The sequence below is a fragment of the Saccopteryx leptura genome, chromosome 3, assembly GCF_036850995.1.
Source record: "Saccopteryx leptura isolate mSacLep1 chromosome 3, mSacLep1_pri_phased_curated, whole genome shotgun sequence".
Classification (NCBI taxonomy): domain Eukaryota; kingdom Metazoa; phylum Chordata; class Mammalia; order Chiroptera; family Emballonuridae; genus Saccopteryx; species Saccopteryx leptura.
Window position 1 is genome coordinate 102,068,205 of NC_089505.1, and position 18,163 is coordinate 102,086,367.

Genomic DNA, 18,163 nt, shown 5'->3' on the forward strand with positions numbered 1-18,163 from the left:
GAGGGCAGGAGTTAGAGAAGCCCATTCTTCCTGAGAGAAGGCTGAAGGGGCTAAGCTTGGCTGGTAAGTTTGAACTGTGAAGGGGACCACCGCGATATGCTAGGCAAGCTCTGCGGCCGAAGGACCTGGAACGCTGGGTTCTCGAGTTTGCAGTCGGGTTGGGGATAGCAGACACCATACAATTTGGGGGCCGAGCTGCGACACAGTCAGACCTGATTCCAAAGGTCGGATCGGGACTACGCAGCAAGGAGACGGAGACCGGAGGGTTAGGCGACGAATAAGACCTCCAGCACTTCAATTCTTCCCCCAGGACTCCGACAGGAGGGGGTGTGGTCAGGGACGGGCGTGTCCCTCCCTCTGGGGCCGCACGTGCGGCCGCCCACGCCCCGCCCACGCAGAAGCCGCGCTTGCCCCGCGGCTGGCCCAGTCCGCTTTCCGAGGGCGCGCGGGGCCGCGGCTCGGTGCGCAGCCGCGAAGGCTCGCTTCCGGAGGCGGGTCAGCGGAAGTGAGGGCAGTTGAGGCTGGGCGGCCCGCTGTAGTAGGAGGGGCCGTGAGGTGAGTGAGTCCCGGAGCCCGAGTCTTAGGTGAGAGGCTAGATCCGCGTGCCGCCCGGGAGGAGGGGGCGCGGCCTCGTGTTAGGCGTTGTGCGGGGCCTCGGGTTGCTATTCCCGCGCCGGTTCTCGCGGGAGCAGTGCTGTCTGTCTCATTTGGCAAAGGGGGAAACTGAGTCCCCAAGGGGTAATTGCTCGCTCGAGTCACCCAGCTTCGGTGGCCGGACTACACAGAAGGCTTCTCGTTTCGGCCGCGGTCCTGGGCGGGGCAGGCCGCCTTTGCCATCTCGCTCCTTGTAAGGCCTGGCCACGGGCCTGTGGCTTCAGGGACCGCCTGGGCCGGCGGCGAGAACTTGGCCGACCTTGCCCCTGTCGGGTCGAGCTGTTGCGGGGGAGGGGAGGCGTGTCCCGGGTAAGGTCCCCGCAGCGGCTCCCTGGGTGCAGTTGTCTGCTCAGCAAAGTTCCGCTGAGCCGGGCCCAGGAGTGATGAGACCAGGCCCTGCCTTGCCCGTCTCCTGCGGGGGACCGTGTGTCGACAGGACAGCAGCCTCGAGAGGGGCTGTGGGAGCGCAGAGGTGGTAAGAACCAACCAGCGTTGCTAGTGACCGGGGGCAAGATTCTTCTAGCCAGTGACACTGTGTGACACTGTGTGAAGGTGGTGGGTGAGGGTGTGTAGGCTAAGTTGGTGCTCTCGTCCATTCATTTCTTACTAGGACAAATATTTACCTGCTAACAGTGGGCTGGGGCAGGCACTGTGCTGTGTCTAGGGAAGTTCTGCCCTCGGGACAGATGTCCATTAAGAATGAGTAAGAATGAGCTTTGGGAAGGGGGTGCTGGTGTTTTGAACAGAGAGGAGAATGTGTGGACAAGACCTCAAAGGTGGTGTTGGGGAGCTGGAAGGCCCAGGTGGCTGACGGGCAAGCAGAAGGTAGGATGTGTGGCAGTGAGGTGTGCAGGGGCCTGATTGTAGGCCTTGGAGGCTGCTGTGAGTTGGCTCTACCGAGGTTGTGGAGGGCCTGCAGGAGTCTAGATCTGTAGAGATTTTAAACAGGAACGGTATGACTAGCAATGTGTTCTAGAAAGCTAACTCTGGCTGTTGTGCTAGACTGAGGCCCAACTTGAGTCTTTGGAGGTTAAGTCCGAAGAGGAAGTGACTGCAGTGACTAAAGTGAGAAACAGAGGGAAGCACTGTTATGTGGAGCTTGGGTCGGGCTCTAACATCCAGCACAGAGCCTGGCGTGCAGTGGATTTTGCTAAAAGGCTTAAATTGCACCTGGAAGTTGAACCCATGCAGGAGGCAGCAGGATCTGGCCCAGACTTGAGGTGCTTTCTACTGGCATGACTACTGAGTGACCTTAGACAAGTTCCTTCATCTCTCCAGCATCCTTCCCTGGTGTGATAACCTCCTTCTTTGCAGCTGCTTCCCTCATAAAGTGAGTGCTAACTCCTCTCCCAGGGATGAGAGACTCTACATGGGAGGTTTCCAGAAAGAGCTGCTTTGGTAGTCCAGAGCTTTTCCCAGTACTTCTCACCTGGGTGTTCCCATCCCTCATGACTCGATCCCCAGTTAATCTTCACCCCTTATTATTCTCTGCGCCTCTCAGATCTTGCACCCCTTCCTGTCCTGTGCTATTGTTGCTGTTTTTCTTCCCTTCCTTCAACCTCCAAACTCACTACAGAACCTGGGGGCCAAGGGACTAAATTCACCTGGCCACCTACCTAGTGTGCCTTTCTTAAGCAGTGGTATTCGTCCTTGGCTAGAATTGTTTTCAGGTGCTCTCTTCTAGACTGAGTTCTTGAGAACATGGCTGTGTCTTATGCCTCCATAGATGAGCACAGGTGGGCACTGTTAGTGTCTGACGAACAAGGGACTGAGTGATTGCATCTGCTCATGTGCAAGGGCAGCTATGAAGAATCCAGTCAGGAATGACCCCACCCACCTGTCACATTTGAGCAGTTCATTAAGCCCTTTAAATTTCCCTCTTTCACGATTGACCCTTGAGTTAGCCTAGAATGGCAGCTGTTCTTGTCCTTTTTGTATAGGTGGAGAAAACATTTCAAAAGATTAAGACATTCTGACTTGGCCTTTGGCTACAACGCCAGTAGATGGCTGAGCCAGGATAAAAGAATTTGGCTTTCTTCCCTGTAGCCTAGTACAGTGATTTTCAACCTTTTTTGAGCTGAGGCACATTTTTTACATTTACAAAATCCTGGGGCACACCACCTACCAAAATGACACTCTAACACAGTACATATTATACATATAGTTAATAATATAGTTTTGTTTTTTTTTTTTATAAATTTTATTTTTATTTTATTTATTCATTTTTAGAGAGGAGAGAGAGAGAGAGACAGAAAGGGAGAGAGAGGAGAGAGAGAAGGGGGGAGGAGCTGGAAGCATCAACTCCCCTATGTGCCTTGACCAGGCAAGCCCAGGGTTTCGAACTGGCGACCTCAGCATTTCCAGGTCAACGCTTTATCCACTGCGCCACCACAGGTCAGGCAATAATATAGTTTCTAAATGTATTTATACTCACTTAGTGTGAAACCTGGGCCTGTTTCGATGAACACAAAAGGTATCCTGGCAAGAATGGTAGAAAGACACACACAAAGCTCTTCCTCAACAGTTCTCAGTTTCTCTCTGCTTTTAGTTTTTATTGCAGTCAAGCTTGAAAAGCTCAGCTCACATAGATATGTGGTTGAAAACGGGAACAATGTCAAAATAGCTTTGTTGGCCAAAATGGGGAACATCTTGGCAACAGATAACCAAAAACTGTCCAAAGGAAGATCAGCAAACTTTAGCTTTAAAGGTAGATAACATTGTGATGCATTGTATATCACCCTCTGCGGGGGCTTCTTTTTTTTTTTTTTTCTTGTTTCACTTTTTTTTTTGTATTTTTCTTTTTATTTTTTATTTATTCATTTTAGAAAGGAGGGGGGGGAGAGACAGAGAAGGGGGTGAGGAGCAGGAAGCATCAACTCCCATATGTGCCTTGACCAGGCAAGCCCAGGGTTTTGAACCGGCGACTTCAGCATTTCTAGGTTGATGCTTTATCCACTGCGCCACCACAGGTCAGGCATGCGGGGGCCTCTTTTAAAAAGAAAAAGGTCAAATATCTATATACACCATCAGGATAGACATAACCAGCTGAGGCTGAGGCTTCATCTAGTGGTGGCAACATTTTCCTCCAGTCCTGACCAGGATTAGAAATCGGGACCATGGGGAGGAGTAGCAGCTTCAACTACTCGCTGCGGCCACACAATGACAAGAGTGCGGCAGCCCGAGCAGGGACCTTCCTGGGTGTGGATGAGAGGCGGCCTACTGTTGGTTCATCGCTAGTGGTCGGGATGAATCCTAGAAGGTGATTGGTCAGTGAGCGTTCCTGTGCCTCCACTCTTCCTGTGGCTGATAGCTGGAGGGATTGTGAGGGGAATGTTTATGTTATGAGGGGATGGAGGCGGCTGGTGGCAGGCCGGATAAATAGCCTCCGTGGGCCGTAGTTTGGGGACCCATGTTTAATTTCCCCACGGCACACCTGACCATGTCTCACGGCACACTAGTGTGCTGCGGCACACTGGTTGAAAAACACTGGCCTAGTAGACTGAGATTGGCTAGAGTGGGCTATTCATTCTTGTGTTATTTTACTTCTTCCGCTATTGGAAGCCCAGCAGTGCTAGGCTGAGTGAATGAATGCTGGACTGGGGTGGTACCTAAAGTTTGCCTTTCCCATGAGCTTTTTAATTACCAAAGTGTTCTATTTCATCTCTAGAAGTTTTGCCTCTGGAAACCAAGGGCCCAGGAGGGCTCCCAGGGTTTTCTGAGCTCATGTAACAAGTCTGCAACAGAACCTTTAAAGGTCTGGATTTGGAAGAGCCATTGTTGGGTGAAGGCAGACTCTTGGGCTGGTTTATTCCCATGAAATATAAGAGAAACATTGATGTTAGTCATCGCTCTGCAGGGCCTGGTTTTGTGGGGCTTGTGTGGTGCCCATTTGAGCCCCCACTGTGAGGGTTGTTTTACAGGAAGGCAACTGGTGTTCCTTAAGATGGCCTGATATGAAGGAATCACGCCACCTGCCTCTCCAAGCTGCCTTGTCCTTCAAGTGCAGGAGCCAGCTGAAATGTCGGGAATGGAAGCCAATGTGGTAAGAGGCATGCCCAGGGCAGTGGTATGGTGGGGGTAGGCTGAGCACAGGGCCTGCTGAAGTTGAGACTCTCCAGTGAATCCTTCCTTTCCTGTGGAGGCCTGAGACTGGAGGGGGACCACCCTGCCACCCACTCCCCCAGGCAGAAGCAGCTATGATTGTGGAGCCATTCAGTCAGTGTGTTTCTGCCTGTCTGTGCAGAGGGAAACCTGGATGATCCCTCCACCCAGCTAATTCCTCAGCCCTGTACTGAACCCTCCCGACATTGACTGTCCCTGTACTGGACCCTCTTGGCTAGTTTATATCAGTGCCCTTTAGGTGGCTTGCCAAGGTGAAGGCTAACAACGGGGAAACCTGACCTCATTTATAACTGAGACCTGACTTATCCCCACAGGGTGCCCTGTCCCTGGGATTTGGGAATCTAGTCTCCCTGGTAAAGGGGAGTAGGGGAGAGGATGGGGACAATGCTTGAACTCATCTCTGAGGTTGTGAGTGTCCTTCTCTTCTCTAGACCATCCCAATCTGGCAAAACAAACCGCACGGGGCTGCTCGCAGTGTGGTAAGAAGAATTGGGACCAACCTGCCCTTGAAGCCATGTCCCCGGGCGTCCTTTGAGGTGAGTGCGCTGGAAGGACAGGGAGAAGAGATGCTTGGAGTAGGGAAGGGTGGTGCTGCACTGCCGCAGACTCCTTGGCATTGCTAAGACAGGTTGCTTTCCTGGTTATTTTTTTCATTTTTTAAGTGCTTGTAATGGATCCTGGTCACTCTGCCTTCCTGGTTGGACACTGACCTGTGACCACAACAGTCAGGTTTCCAGATTGCTCATGAATTCATAACTTTACACGTTTGATGCCTCTGCTTAGTGACTCAGATTTCATCAGACTCGAGCAATCCAGTTTTTCAGAGCCGGCCAAGGCCCTTGCTGAACCATATCTTAAGGCTAGCCAGGCCTGTGATCTGAGGTGTTTGCCTCCAGCCCTGGCAGCTCCCCCCGTGGGACACTGAGTGCTGTGTGTGACTCCAAGTTAAACTCTGCTTTTCTTAACTAGTCCTAAGACTTGGCCACTTAGCCACCTATTTTTAGTTTCCATGAGGCCCAAACTCTTGCTGTTAAGCCTGGCCACTCATTTACTGGACTGCTTCAGTCTTACCTCTGTGTCCAGGGGGCCTTTAGTGCCCCTCCCCCCCCGCAGTAGAGGTTCTTGCCTGGCCCATGTCTGAGACTCCTGCAGTGGAAAACCAAGTAGCATTTATTAATGCCAGCTGCCTCCCTCTAAGAACTAATGGTTAAGCACTAGCTTCAGGCTACTTGCTTGATTTAAGCTGTGTGTGTCTAGGGAGCTGGGACACAAAAACATCAGCTTCCTGCCTCCATGGAGGAGGTAGACATATATGTTGGAAAATACGTGTGCCCAGGTGGCTACAGAAATGGAGATGAATTTGTACATTAGAAGTATCGCGCCTGACCAGGCGGTGGCGCAGTGGATAGAGCATCGGACTGGGATGCAGAGGACTCAGGTTCAAGACCCCGAGGTCGCCAGCTTGAGAGCGGGCTCATCTGGTTTGAGCAAAATCCCACCAGCTTGGACCCAAGGTCGCTGGCTCCAGCAAGGGGTTACTCGGTCTGGTGAAGGCACATATGAGAAAGCAATCAATGAACAACTAAGGTGTTGCAATGCGCAATGAAAAACTAATGATTGATGCTTCTCTTCTCTCTCCGTTCCTGTTTGTCCTTGTCTATACCTCTCTCTGGCTCACTCTCTGTCTCTGTAAAAAATAAATAAATTTAAAAAAAAAGTATCGCAATGAAATGAGTTGTAATCTTTCACTCATGTAGGGTCTTGCCTTCAATTTGTAAAAATGCAACATCTGTGAAGCACAAAGAAGTGAGGTATGCCTGTGTTAGTGATGCCAGCTAACATTTACTGAGCACATACTATACGCTAGGCACTGTGCTGAGTACTTTATCTGTGTTAACTCGGTTAACTGCCATAACAGGAGTGCTCTAGCTAATCAAGGATAGCTCCCCTAAATGACCCATCTTAGCAGCAGCCCCTGGGTCCATGGGAGATCACGTCACTCCTTTGAGACCCAGCTTCCCTATCTGAAAATGAGAGCCATCAACTTCTGGTCTACCTACCAGACAATTTATAGCAGGAACATCTGAATCTAACTCATATATTGGCGGGTTTTTGAGACATTATCCCTGAATTTCTGTTGTAAATTACCTTAAATATTAAGGGAATCTTTTTTTCTTTTTCTTTTTACAGAGACAGAGAGAGGGATAGATAGAGACAGACAGGAATGGAGAGAGATGAGAAGCATCAATCATTAGTTTTTTGTTGTGACACCTTAGTTGTTCATTGATTGCTTTCTCATATGTGCCTTGACCGTGGGCCTTCAGCAGACCGAGTAACCCCTTGCTGGAGCCAGCGACCTTGGGTCCAAGCTGGTGAGCTTTACTCAAACCAGATGAGCCCGCGCTCAAGCTGGCGACCTCAGGGTCTTGAACCTGGGTCCTCCGCGTCCCAGTCTGACGCTCTATCTACTGCGCCACTGCCTGGTCAGCCAAGGGGGAAATCTTGATTTATTTTTTAAATTTGCCCATATAAAATATTATATTATAGAAAATAAGGAGAAAGGAAATAACCTGTAATCACATAGCCATGACACTGATTATTAATGTTTTGGTGTAGTTCTTTTTATAGATGTGTTACTTTTGCTTTTTGTATGCACTCAACATATGATTGAGTCCTCCTAATTTTTCATTTAATTTTAACATGGTGTCACTCAACCTTTCTGTTCCCTGGTTGTTGGTCATTTGGATTGAGAGGCTATTTTAAGGCATTGTACTATATTCCTTTTATAGAATTAATCATGTCTTTTTATTCTAGTCTAAATATTCAAATTATAAAGTTGGCCTATAAAACAATGTTACTAACAGCGTAAATCCCAATTAGCTATAAAGGTGTTATAAAGAGCTACCCAGAGGGTCTGACCAGGCGGTGGCACAGTGGATCAAGCATTGAACTGGGACACAGAGGACCCAGGTTCAAAATCCTGAGGTCACCCGGCTTGAGCGTGGGCTCATAGACATGACCCCTTGGTCTCAAAGGTCACTGGCTTGAAGACCAAAAAAGCAATCAATGGACAACTAAGGAGCCACAACAAAGAACTGATGCTTCTCATCTCTCTCCCTTCCTGTCTGTCTCTGTCAATTAAAAAAAAAAAAAAAAAAACCTAGCCAGAGGCAAGTTCCTATTGATATAACAGATGATTGATGTCCTTGCACCAGATAGCAAGACACTCTTACTGTTAAGACAGCAGCCACCTGTTAAAAGGCTGGTCCCACTGAAGACCCCTGTTTCTTTAAAAGGACAGATAATAAACATTTAGACTGTTAGCTGTAACAGTATTACAACTGTTCACTTTTGCAGTTATAGCTTAAAAGCCACCACAGGCAACACATAAACAAATCAATGTGACTTTTTCAAATAAAACTTTATTAAAACAGGCCCCAGCCCTCCTCTAGGCCATCTTGTTTTGCTTGCAGGTACAATAGCCTCATAACTGGTCTGTTCACCCTCCCATCCATGCTCCACAGAGTAGCACAGTAATCTTTTAAAATCTAAAATTAATCTTTACGTGAAATTTTCCAGTGGCTCATGATTGGTCTTAGATTCAAAGCTCCCTTCCAACCTCATGCAACCTCCCCACCCCCACCTTCTCTGTTCTAGCCATACTGAACTGTGACCCCACAAACTCGTTCTTCTGAGCTCCTATTCAAGTTGTTTCCAACCTGGAACCCATCTCTCCCTCCTCTTGGAAGCCTTCCCGACCCCCAGTGCTGGATTAGGTGCCCCTCCTATGTATTTTGTCCAGTCTGATTGTCTTACCATGTGTTGATGGATTTGCTTCCCTATAGACCCTGCCCAGCGTCTCTGATCTGTGTCTAAGGGATGTGCCCCCAGTCCCTACGCTGGCTGACATCGCCTGGATTGCAGCAGATGAAGAGGAGACATATGCCCGGGTCAGGTAGCTGAGGCACTAACAAGTCTGCTGGGGAATGAGGCGCTTCTTCCCAGATGAGGTGGCAGGCAGCAGGGGGGAGTGTTTGTGAGAGGCTGAGGGCAATAGGATAAGATCTGTGGGCTCGGGATGGAAGCAGAACCTGGCTGGCCATCTTGTAGGAGTGGGTGAAGGAATTTTAGAAGGCATGAAGTGGCTAGCTGAGTCTGATATATTTCCCCACGTATAAAGCACATGTCACCCACCTCCTGAAAAATTTGGGGTCTAAACACTGGGTGCATCTTCCACAGTGGTTGTAGATTTTTTTACTTGCATTTCCTGCTTTTACGCACTTGTTTTTGCGCTCATTGTTGAAGACAGTGATTCATCATCAGACAGATGAGGACAAGCTAGTGGATGGGAGTTTTGACAGTGATGAGTCGTATGAATTTTATGATGAATAAAACTTGAGTTCAGTAACTTTAATACATTTTTTTCCCCAAATTTTGGGCCCCAAAATTAAGGTGCGTGTTATACATAGGAGCGTTTTATACATGGGAAATACAGTCCCTCTTTCCCTGGTCTAGGAGTGATACCCGCCCCCTGAGGCACACCTGGAAGCCCAGCCCTCTGATTGTCATGCAGCGCAACGCCTCAGTGCCCAACCTGCGTGGGACTGAGGAGAGGCTCCTGGCCCTGAAGAAGCCAGCCCTGCCAGCCCTAAGCCGCACCACAGAGCTGCAGGATGAGCTGAGCCACCTGCGTAGCCAGATTGCTAAGATAGTGGCAGCTGATGCAGGTAAGAGCCCCTATGTCAGGGCCAGAATAGAGCAGGCTGTTCCTTTTCCCCTGGCTTTTGGATAGGATAGTGGTAAAGAAAATGATGGTCCCTGGTTTAGAGGCATCTTGGGTCCAGAGCTCTGGGGTTGCTATGGCTAGCCTGTAGTACTTCTTGGTTTATGTCAGTTACTTTAAATTGACTGGTTTGGTTAGGATCAAGATCTTCATTCAACCTATGACCACAAGCAGATTCTCTAAAAACACCAACCTCTGGCAAGAGTTTTGGTTTTTTTTTTTTGTATTTTTCCGAAGCTTGAAACGGGGAGGCAGTCACAGACTCCCGCATGCGCCCGACCGGGATCCACCCAGCATGCCCACCAGGGGGCGATGCTCTGCCCATCTTGGGGCGTCACTGCTGCAATCAGAGCCCTTCTAGCGCCTGAGGCAGAGGCCACAGAGCCATCCTCAGCACCTGGGCAAACTTTGCTCCAATGGAGCCTCGCTGCGGGAGGGGAAGAGAGAGACAGAGAGGAAGGAGAGGGGGAGGGTTGGAGAAGCAGATGGGCGCTTCTCCTGTGTGCCCTGGCTGGGAATCGAACCCAGGACTCCTGCACGCCAGGCCGATGCTCTACCACTGAGCTAACCGGCCAGGGCCTGGCAAGTTTTTTTTTTGTTTGTTTTTTTTTGGTATTTTTCTGAAGCTGGAAACGGGGAGACAGTCAGACAGACTCCCGCATGCGCCCGACCGGGATCCACCCGGCACGCCCACCAGGGGCGACACTCTGCCCACCAGGGGACGATGCTCTGCCCCTCCGGGGTGTCGCTCTGCCGCGACCAGAGCCACTCTAGCACCTGGGGCAGAGGCCAAGGAGCCATCCCCAGCGCCCGGGCCATCTTTGCTTCAATGGAGCCTTGGCTGCGGGAGGGGAAGAGAGAGACAGAGAGAAAGGAGGGGGGGTGGAGAAGCAAATGGGCGCTTCTCCTATGTGCCCTGGCCGGGAATCGAACCCGGGTCCCCCGCACGCCAGGCCGACGCTCTACCGCTGAGCCAACCGGCCAGGGCCAGCCTGGCAAGTTTTTTTAAGATCCCATCTTCTATGAACCCTCACCAGATTTTTCAATATAAGAAATAAGCATCCCCTTTAAGCACCTGTCCTCCCTTCCCTGGCCCTGTCTACCAGAGACCACCTCTGTGCCATTAGGCAGAAAACTGGAAATGGATGGAGTCCATCTTATGTGGCATGAAATACCAACAGGTGGATCTCTCTCAAGCAGCTCAAGATTTATCTTTTTTTTTCTAATTGAGGTCAGCTCCCAAACCTTACCAGCTGGTAGAACACATGAAAATTATGGTGTTCTCTTTGAAATCTTCATTTAATTTCCATATATGGCAGTTTTATAGAGGAATTGCACTTGAATTTTTCATTTATATTGATTGGCTACTTTTTTGTCATCTAAGTGACAGGCTAAAGTAGTTTATAAAAACCATGTTTCTTAGAAACTTAGAAATTGAGGAAATTCCATTAAAATTTGGGAAACGAAGACTGTCACCATTCTGTTTTTGCTGCAGAATGCTTCTGCTAGTCACAGACAGCAAAGGAGGGCAGTCAGCAGCACTAGTCCAGTTAGAAAAGGACAAATTCAGGCCTTGGTTCTGAACTGTCCTTTCACTCTACACAGGGCTGTTACAACATAGCTCACTGTGAAGGGAGCTTTTAGGAGCCAAGGGTTTTATGGAGTGGGAGGAGTGATTTGCTCTCCTGGAACACTGGCAGAGCCCAGTGCTCTACATCTTGAAATCCCAAGGGCAGGGTAGTGGAGGAACCTTCCACTGCTCCACGATGTCACAGTGTCAGCTCAGGAAATGAATGTTTGGTAGACAGTGCTTGTAAGAAGATATTACTGCTGTATTCTAGCCCGTGTCCATCCATGCCTGTTGTTTTCTCTTTCAGCTTCGGCTTCATTAACGCCAGATTTCTTATCTCCAGGAAGTTCAAATGTCTCTTCTCCCTTACCTTGTTTTGGATCCTCATTCCACTCTACAACTTCCTTTGTCATTAGTGACATCACCGAGGAGACTGAGGTAGAGGTCCCTGAGCTTCCATCTGTCCCCCTGCTTTGTTCTGCCAGCCCTGAATGTTGCAAACCAGAACACAAAGCTACCTGCAGCTCATCTGAAGAGGATGACTGCGTCTCTCTGTCCAAGGCCAGCAGCTTTGCAGATATGATGGGGATCCTGAAGGACTTCCACCGGATGAAACAGAGCCAAGATCTGTAAGTATCTGATAAGGAGCTCTGGTGATCTAGTTACTGTTTAAGTCACCTGTGGCTAATGATCTAACAGGCAGTACTTACACAGCAAGTTCTCAGTGGTAGCCATGTGTCACTTCATTTACAAAGCCTGCTACCTGCTTGCTAATGCCTGGGGTCCCAGTCTGAGGAAAGAGCAACACTTCACATTTGGTTGGGGTGATCTAACCCAACCAAATGTTTTGACTAGTAGGAATTTCACAAGGTTCATCCAATCCCACTTCTGTTCTGATAGTGCTAGTAGCCTCTCCATACCCCACCCTTCCAAGTTGGGTTGCATAATAATCTCAAACTGGTAGACTTTTTTTGGTGAAAGGAGAATTTCAAGTTGGCAGTTTCTGCTTATTAATAGTGGTCCATTGTGCAAACTAACCCTATAATTTCAGCAATTTGAAAACAAGGCTTTTTTGAGATTCGGGAAGTTCTTAAACCTGGCTGCCCCTCAGAATTGCTCCCATTTGTTCACCTTATACTTCCTAAGGCTGAACCAGAAGGGGTGGGAGTGTGAGGGAATTTGGGAAATGCCTACCTGGAGAAACTCATCTGGCAGGGAAGCCCTAGTGCTTCAGCTGGAGTGACCACCTTGCATTGTTTCTCTGTGGGGTCTGAACACCTGCATGGGACACATCAGAGGAACTTCTAAGTTCCTGGGCACTGAAACATTTATGTTTGCCATTAAGACCCTGAAGGCCAGTGGCCAGGATGTGTAGCCATATTTGTTAATGTAGATTTTAATTTTTATTTATTTATTCATTTTAGAGACAGGAGGGAGAGAGAGAGAGAGAGAGAGAGAAGGGGGGAGCATCAACTCCCATATGTGCCTTGACCAGGCAAGCCTGGGGTTTTGAACCTGCAACCTCAGCATTCCAGTTTACCCACTGCGTCACCACAGGTCAGGCTTGTTAAAGTAGATTTAAAAAGTTCTTGTCCTGGCCGGTTGGCTCAGCGGTAGAGCGTCGGCCTGGCGTGCGGGGGACCCGGGTTCGATTCCCGGCCAGGGCACATAGGAGAAGCGCCCATTTGCTTCTCCACCCCCCCCTCCTTCCTCTCTGTCTCTCTCTTCCCCTCCCGCAGCCAAGGCTCCATTGGAGCAAAGATGGCCCGGGCGCTGGGGATGGCTCCTTGGCCTCTGCCCCAGGCGCTAGAGTGGCTCTGGTCGCAACAGAGCGATGTCCGGGAGGGGCAGAGCGTCGCCCCTGGTGGGCGTGCCGGGTGGATCCCGGTCGGGCGCATGCGGGAGTCTGTCTGACTGTCTCTCCCCGTTTCCAGCTTCAGAAAAAAATAAAAATAAAAAAAAGTTCTTGTGACAGGTGAGGGCTCTTTCCTGAGTTTATGAAGTCTGTTGAAGGGAAGGTTACTCACTTTGTGCAAGGACCCCTTTTCTGTCTCTGGTCCATTTCCCTCTGAAGAGGGACAAGGCTAAGTAACTCCCTCATTGCTTCCTGGCAGTCAACCCCTTAAGGAAGTCACTTTCACCTTCCTTCTGTAGCCCTAGCCAGGCTGGTCTTGGTCATACCCACAGGATAGAGTCAGTTGCTGCTTTGCGGATGCCCTGAGTCTTTCTTTTGGGGTGTTTCATCGGTTGACTCTCAAACGTTCTTCTACTTGCCTCTTGTCCTGTATTAGATCCAAGCCCCTCCTCCTACATACTCTTATGTCCTGGGATCTTTTGTCCCTTGTTAATAGGAGGAGATGGGTTAATGACTATGGATGGAAAGCAACCCTACCAACAAAGGGACAGAAATGTGACAGGAGGCAATTATTCTTTTTGCTTTCAAGATTTAATAATCAGTCTTGCCCCTGTATCTAGCCTAGTAACTAATAAAACACCCTTATGAGGATTTATATATAAGTCCTCTAGGATTTCAAGCAAGATATCTAGAACATTCTTTTATGATGTATCAAGTAATTTGAACCTACCTCAATCTGGAGTTGGTTTTGTTCCCATAGGTCCCTTATGAAGTGAACATTTCACCATAATTCTAGGTCTCATTTTAAAAATCGCATAGCCCCCTTGGTGGGGAGACAGAATAGTAGGAAATCTTCAGAACACCTTTTTCCTGGAACTAATAAATAATAAGGTCAGAATGACTAAGAGTTATTAGTCACTTCCCCTGCTGATCTGGGAAAATGTTAGTAAGAAAGCACCAAAGGTGGGAGCAGAAGCTTGGCCACCGCAGGCCAATTCTGACTACTTGATGGTCCTTTGCCCACATTTTATAGCCATCTCAGGGGAATAGTAAAGCATTCCACTTAAGAAATGAGATCTACAACCAGCTAGCTTGGTTTTGGACCCTGGATTCACCACCTTCTTGGTAACTTTGGCAACAGTGTATAACCTTTCTGTGCTTCAGTTTCCTCATTTGTAAAAGAGGATGCCACAGCACCTACTTCATAAGATCGTTAAGTGAGATCATAGTCAAAGAAATGGAACACTGTCCAGGACAAAGTACTCAAAGTACTAAATTATTAATAATTAAGCTATTGTAGCCTGACCTGTGGTGGCGCAGTGGATAAAGTGTCGACCTGGAAATGCTGAGGTCACCGGTTCAAAACCCTGGGCTTGCCTGGTCAAGGCACATATGGGAGTTGATGCTTCCAGCTCCTCCTCCCTTCTCTCTCTCTGTCTCTCTCTCTCCTCTCTAAAAATGAATAAATAAAAATTTAAAAAAAAATAACTAAGCTATTGTGTTTCTAGGAACCGGAGTTTATTGAAGGAAGAGGACCCTGCCATCCTTATCTCTGAGGTCCTAAGAAGGAAGTTTGCTCTGAAGGAAGAAGATATCACTGGAAAGGGAAACTGACAGCACTCAGCTCTGCGAACTCAGTCTCATGCTCCTGGAGTTCCTTCAGCAGCTGCCTTCCTCACCGCAGAGGTTCTGCCTCTCCATCAGAAGTTTTCTGCAAGTCTTGCCAAAAGCTAGAGCTTGGACTGAAAGTCAAGAGTTGGATTATGTGTTTCCCGTGCTTCAAACCTTAGCAGAAGCTAAGGTCCGTTTTGACCCGAGGCAAGTGTTACAGGTAAATGTATAGGTTGGAATGTTTTAGTCCAAAGGCTGAGCTGCAAGTTTGTTTTTCCTTTGCCCCTGTGTGAAAATAGGTCCTAAATGACTTACTTCACTGCATTAGACCCCATGGCTGGTCTCACCGGACACTTTGTGCCCAGCTGTTACTCTCAGCAGCTTTCTTGCAGCAGAGCAGAGCACAGGAGCTATGTTTATGTGTATGTTCACAGGGCAGGAAAAATCTTATGCTGCTCCATCATCAACTGACACCACTGCCCAGCAATCACCGTCTCCCCTGTCCAACACTTAGATGTAGAGGTCGGGCCTCTGGACCAGCTGACATTTGGGCTGGACTGTTTTCTTAAATATATTTTGTAATACTGTACAACCAAATCTACCCTCCAAAGCCCTGGGGCCTCATTGGTTCCATTGATTGAACTCTTTCTCTTCCATGGACTTTAGTTTAAGCCCAGTAGGAAAGAGAAATGGCGAGGAGAAAGAAGACTATCTTTCTTCCAGGCCCCTGACAGCTCCTATGCGTTGGGCCAAGGTTTGTACCCACACCATGCATGACTCAGACGCCCTCAGGTCCCTTTCTCTACGGTATGTATCCTGTGTGTTTGGGTTGAAGCATGAGCTGACATTAAAGGAAGGATTTAGAGAGATACTGCATTTGCTGTGTCTGTCTCTGAGTTATAATTACCTAGTGTCCCCCACAGGTGTAGGATCCTGTTAATTTTATAGCATATGAACTTCCATTTAACAGGCTCCTGGCTTCCCCTCTCCTTTCCTTGTAAAGTCCTACCTTTATAAGAAAAATCTTCCCCTTTTGTAGAGACTTAGCCCTAAGCTTTTAAAGCAGTCCCGTCTTATACGCCCCTGCATCCCAGAGAACTGCTGCCTGATAGAAAGTCTTGGGTACACAGGTCAAATTAGACTCCTGTTTAGATTGGGCCTATGGCAATAATAGCATATAATGTTAAAACATTGCTTTTTCAAAAATAAAATTGGTAATGTTTTAATTACCATCAGAGCCAGCTTTGTAAATAGTCATTTATTTGGACTCAGTTTTACAAAGTGAGTTCTCTCCCCCTCTGTAGAAGAGTAATATAGTCACATCTAGATTGTTAAATAGATTGGCTTTTTAAGGGAGAGACATTTAAACTGAGTATATAAAACTTTATGCTGTCAAGTTATCACAAAAATAAATAAAACTGCCCTCATTTTCTATCTATCTACCGCCCCTGCCTCTGTATACCCAGTCACTTTTTTTTTTTTTTGTATTTTTCTGAAGCTGGAAACGGGGAGAGACAGTCAGACAGACTCCCGCATGCGCCCGACCGGGATCCACCCGGCACGCCCACCAGGGGGCGATGCTCTACCCCTCTGGGGCGTCGCTCTATTGCGACCAGAGCCACTCTAGCGCCTGTGGCAGAGGCCAAGGAGCCATCCCCAGCACCCGGGCCATCTTTGCTCCAATGGAGCCTTGGCTGCGGGAGGGGAAGAGAGAGACAGGAAGGAGAAGGGGAGGGGTGGAGAAGCAGATGGGTGCTTCTCCTGTGTGCCCTGGCCGGGAATCGAACCCGGGACTTCTGCACACCAGACCGACGCTCTACCACTGAGCCAACCGGCCAGGGCCCCCAGTCACTTTTTTTGAATGACTTACCACTCAAAAAAAGTGTCAGGAATAATGGTCCCAAGCTTAGGTTGAACAAGTGTGATTACAGCCAGAGACTGAAAGTATACACATCTACAAGAAGCAATGTCCCAGTTAGGCATCTGAAAGGGAAAGAGGTGGCTCAGTGCAGGCTGAGTAACAGGCTCTTCAGTAGAGGGACTACAGGCCCCCTCAGTGCTCACCAGATTCGCACAGGGAATTTACCAGCCACCTCTTCAGGGGAAAGTGTGATGCCAACCATACTGTCTCAAGTGTCAGCATCTGCTTTATTTACACACACAAAATGCTCAATAACAGCTTCATCCTATACCTTCCTCCCCTGACCCAAACATACTCCCCCAACTCCTCCCCAAGATATTTTCCTATACATGTCATTTCAAGGTATTTTTAAAACCCTCAAAGACATTTAGACTTAGTGCCTGATAACTTGATTACCTTCAGAGTCCTGGGTAAAGTGCAGATCAGGCTGTAGATTTAACTGAGTGGGGCTATCTTGGCACTGAGCCCAAGGCATGTTAGGAAACTGCCCTAAGCCCTGATTGCAGGTGTTGCTTACATCTAGGAAAGGTGCTCTAGAGTTGTGGGCAATGACCCGCTGGCCCTGAGAATCCTCAGTGAAAAGCTGACTCCAGGAGTCCCTGTCACTCTTTTCACTGTCCCAGGAAAACACTGAAACAAGACAAGAACTTTGTTTCACTGCTTCTGTGTTTTCTCCACTCCAGGAATCCCTGTATGTTTGAAAGAGGACAGGGGCCTGCCTATTTTCTTTGGCAGACGCCTTTTCCGATTTAGGTTTGTCCAAGGGCAGATGGCCTTTGCCCCGAGGTGGTGTACTGCGGTTCTCCAGACCCTGGCAGTTCTTTTTCTTAGATCTGTGAAGCCATTGCTTTTTCCAGGAAGACTCTTCTCCCTCCTTTTGGTCCAGCAAGTAAGAGTTTTCCAAATCCCGGGAGAAGGAACAAGCCAGTGAGTCTTGTCTCTCTCCAGCACTGACTAAGGCATCAGTCTGGAACAAAGGCGGCACAGTCAAGAATGGGGTTCCCATTCTGCAGTGGTCAGAAGCCTGGAGGGACCAAGGAGAAAGTCCAGCTTCCTGGATGTCTGCAGGGGTTGAAGTGGCTAATGGGGGTGCCACACAATCATCCCCCAAGCCCTGGATCAGATGGTCTAGCTGGGTTTCATCTTTCTTAGACTTCCTGCTGGTCTGACTTTCTGAATGAGATGAAGCACTCCTCTGATCACCATCATTTGTCTTTCCTAGTAAAACAGACATGAATAAATATTATTCTACAGGAAACCTCTGCCTTGAGCATGATTTAGCTGGCTCTTTCTGAAATCAATACTAGCTACTATCACTACCTAGTGTGCAAGGGTCTTGGACTCTTCACATACCTTTGTAGCTGAGCTTCCCGCTTTCAATCACTTTTCTCTCCTGAATGATCTTTCTAAACAGATTTTTATATACTCCCCTACTCAAATATAGGGATGCTTCCCATGATCTCCATAATAAAGTCAAATACAACATAGACCAAAGCCTACTTTTACAGATTAGTTTTCTTATGTGAGGTTTGTGTAACGGGGCACATCAGGGAACATGCTTAACACACTATTTTTACATGGCCTCAAAGATCACATTAACCATCCAACTCTGAGGAACCTGCTGGTGACAGTCTACAGAACATAGAT

At 48.4% G+C, this 18,163-nt stretch overlaps 2 protein-coding genes across 7 annotated transcripts in view; one reads left to right on the forward strand and one right to left on the reverse strand.

Moving 5' to 3' along the window:
* Positions 1–423: 423 nt before the first annotated feature.
* Positions 424–15,471, forward strand: MTFR1L (mitochondrial fission regulator 1 like). Of its 6 annotated transcripts, none has more exons than XM_066375502.1 (7): positions 424–555; positions 4,575–4,696; positions 5,208–5,312; positions 8,622–8,731; positions 9,292–9,503; positions 11,437–11,758; positions 14,493–15,471. In XM_066375502.1, exons 2-7 carry the CDS (start codon positions 4,673–4,675, stop codon positions 14,596–14,598), a joined length of 879 nt encoding a protein of 292 aa, XP_066231599.1. In that variant the 5' UTR covers positions 424–555; positions 4,575–4,672; the 3' UTR covers positions 14,599–15,471. The 6 variants fall into 6 exon arrangements, with proteins under 6 accessions (XP_066231599.1, XP_066231597.1, XP_066231602.1 ...); XM_066375500.1 differs by having other exon boundaries at positions 493–584; XM_066375505.1 differs by having other exon boundaries at positions 493–584; positions 11,473–11,758.
* Positions 15,472–16,308: 837 nt separating this feature from the next.
* AUNIP (aurora kinase A and ninein interacting protein) overlaps positions 16,309–18,163 on the reverse strand; it is a 40,837-nt gene continuing 38,982 nt past the window's right edge. The window contains exon 3 of the mRNA XM_066375493.1: positions 16,309–17,734. Within this exon, the coding sequence (XP_066231590.1) occupies positions 16,890–17,734 (845 nt within the window). The 3' untranslated portion in view covers positions 16,309–16,889. The remainder of the gene's footprint in view (positions 17,735–18,163) is intronic.

Coding starts and splice junctions, on each gene's coding strand:
- MTFR1L (XM_066375502.1), top strand. CDS start 4,673: ATGTCGGGAATGGAAGCCAATGTG. Junction 4,697..5,207: donor CGGGAATGGAAGCCAATGTG/GTAAGAGGCATG, acceptor TCTCTTCTCTAG/ACCATCCCAATCTGGCAAAA. Junction 11,759..14,492: donor ATGAAACAGAGCCAAGATCT/GTAAGTATCTGA, acceptor TTGTGTTTCTAG/GAACCGGAGTTTATTGAAGG.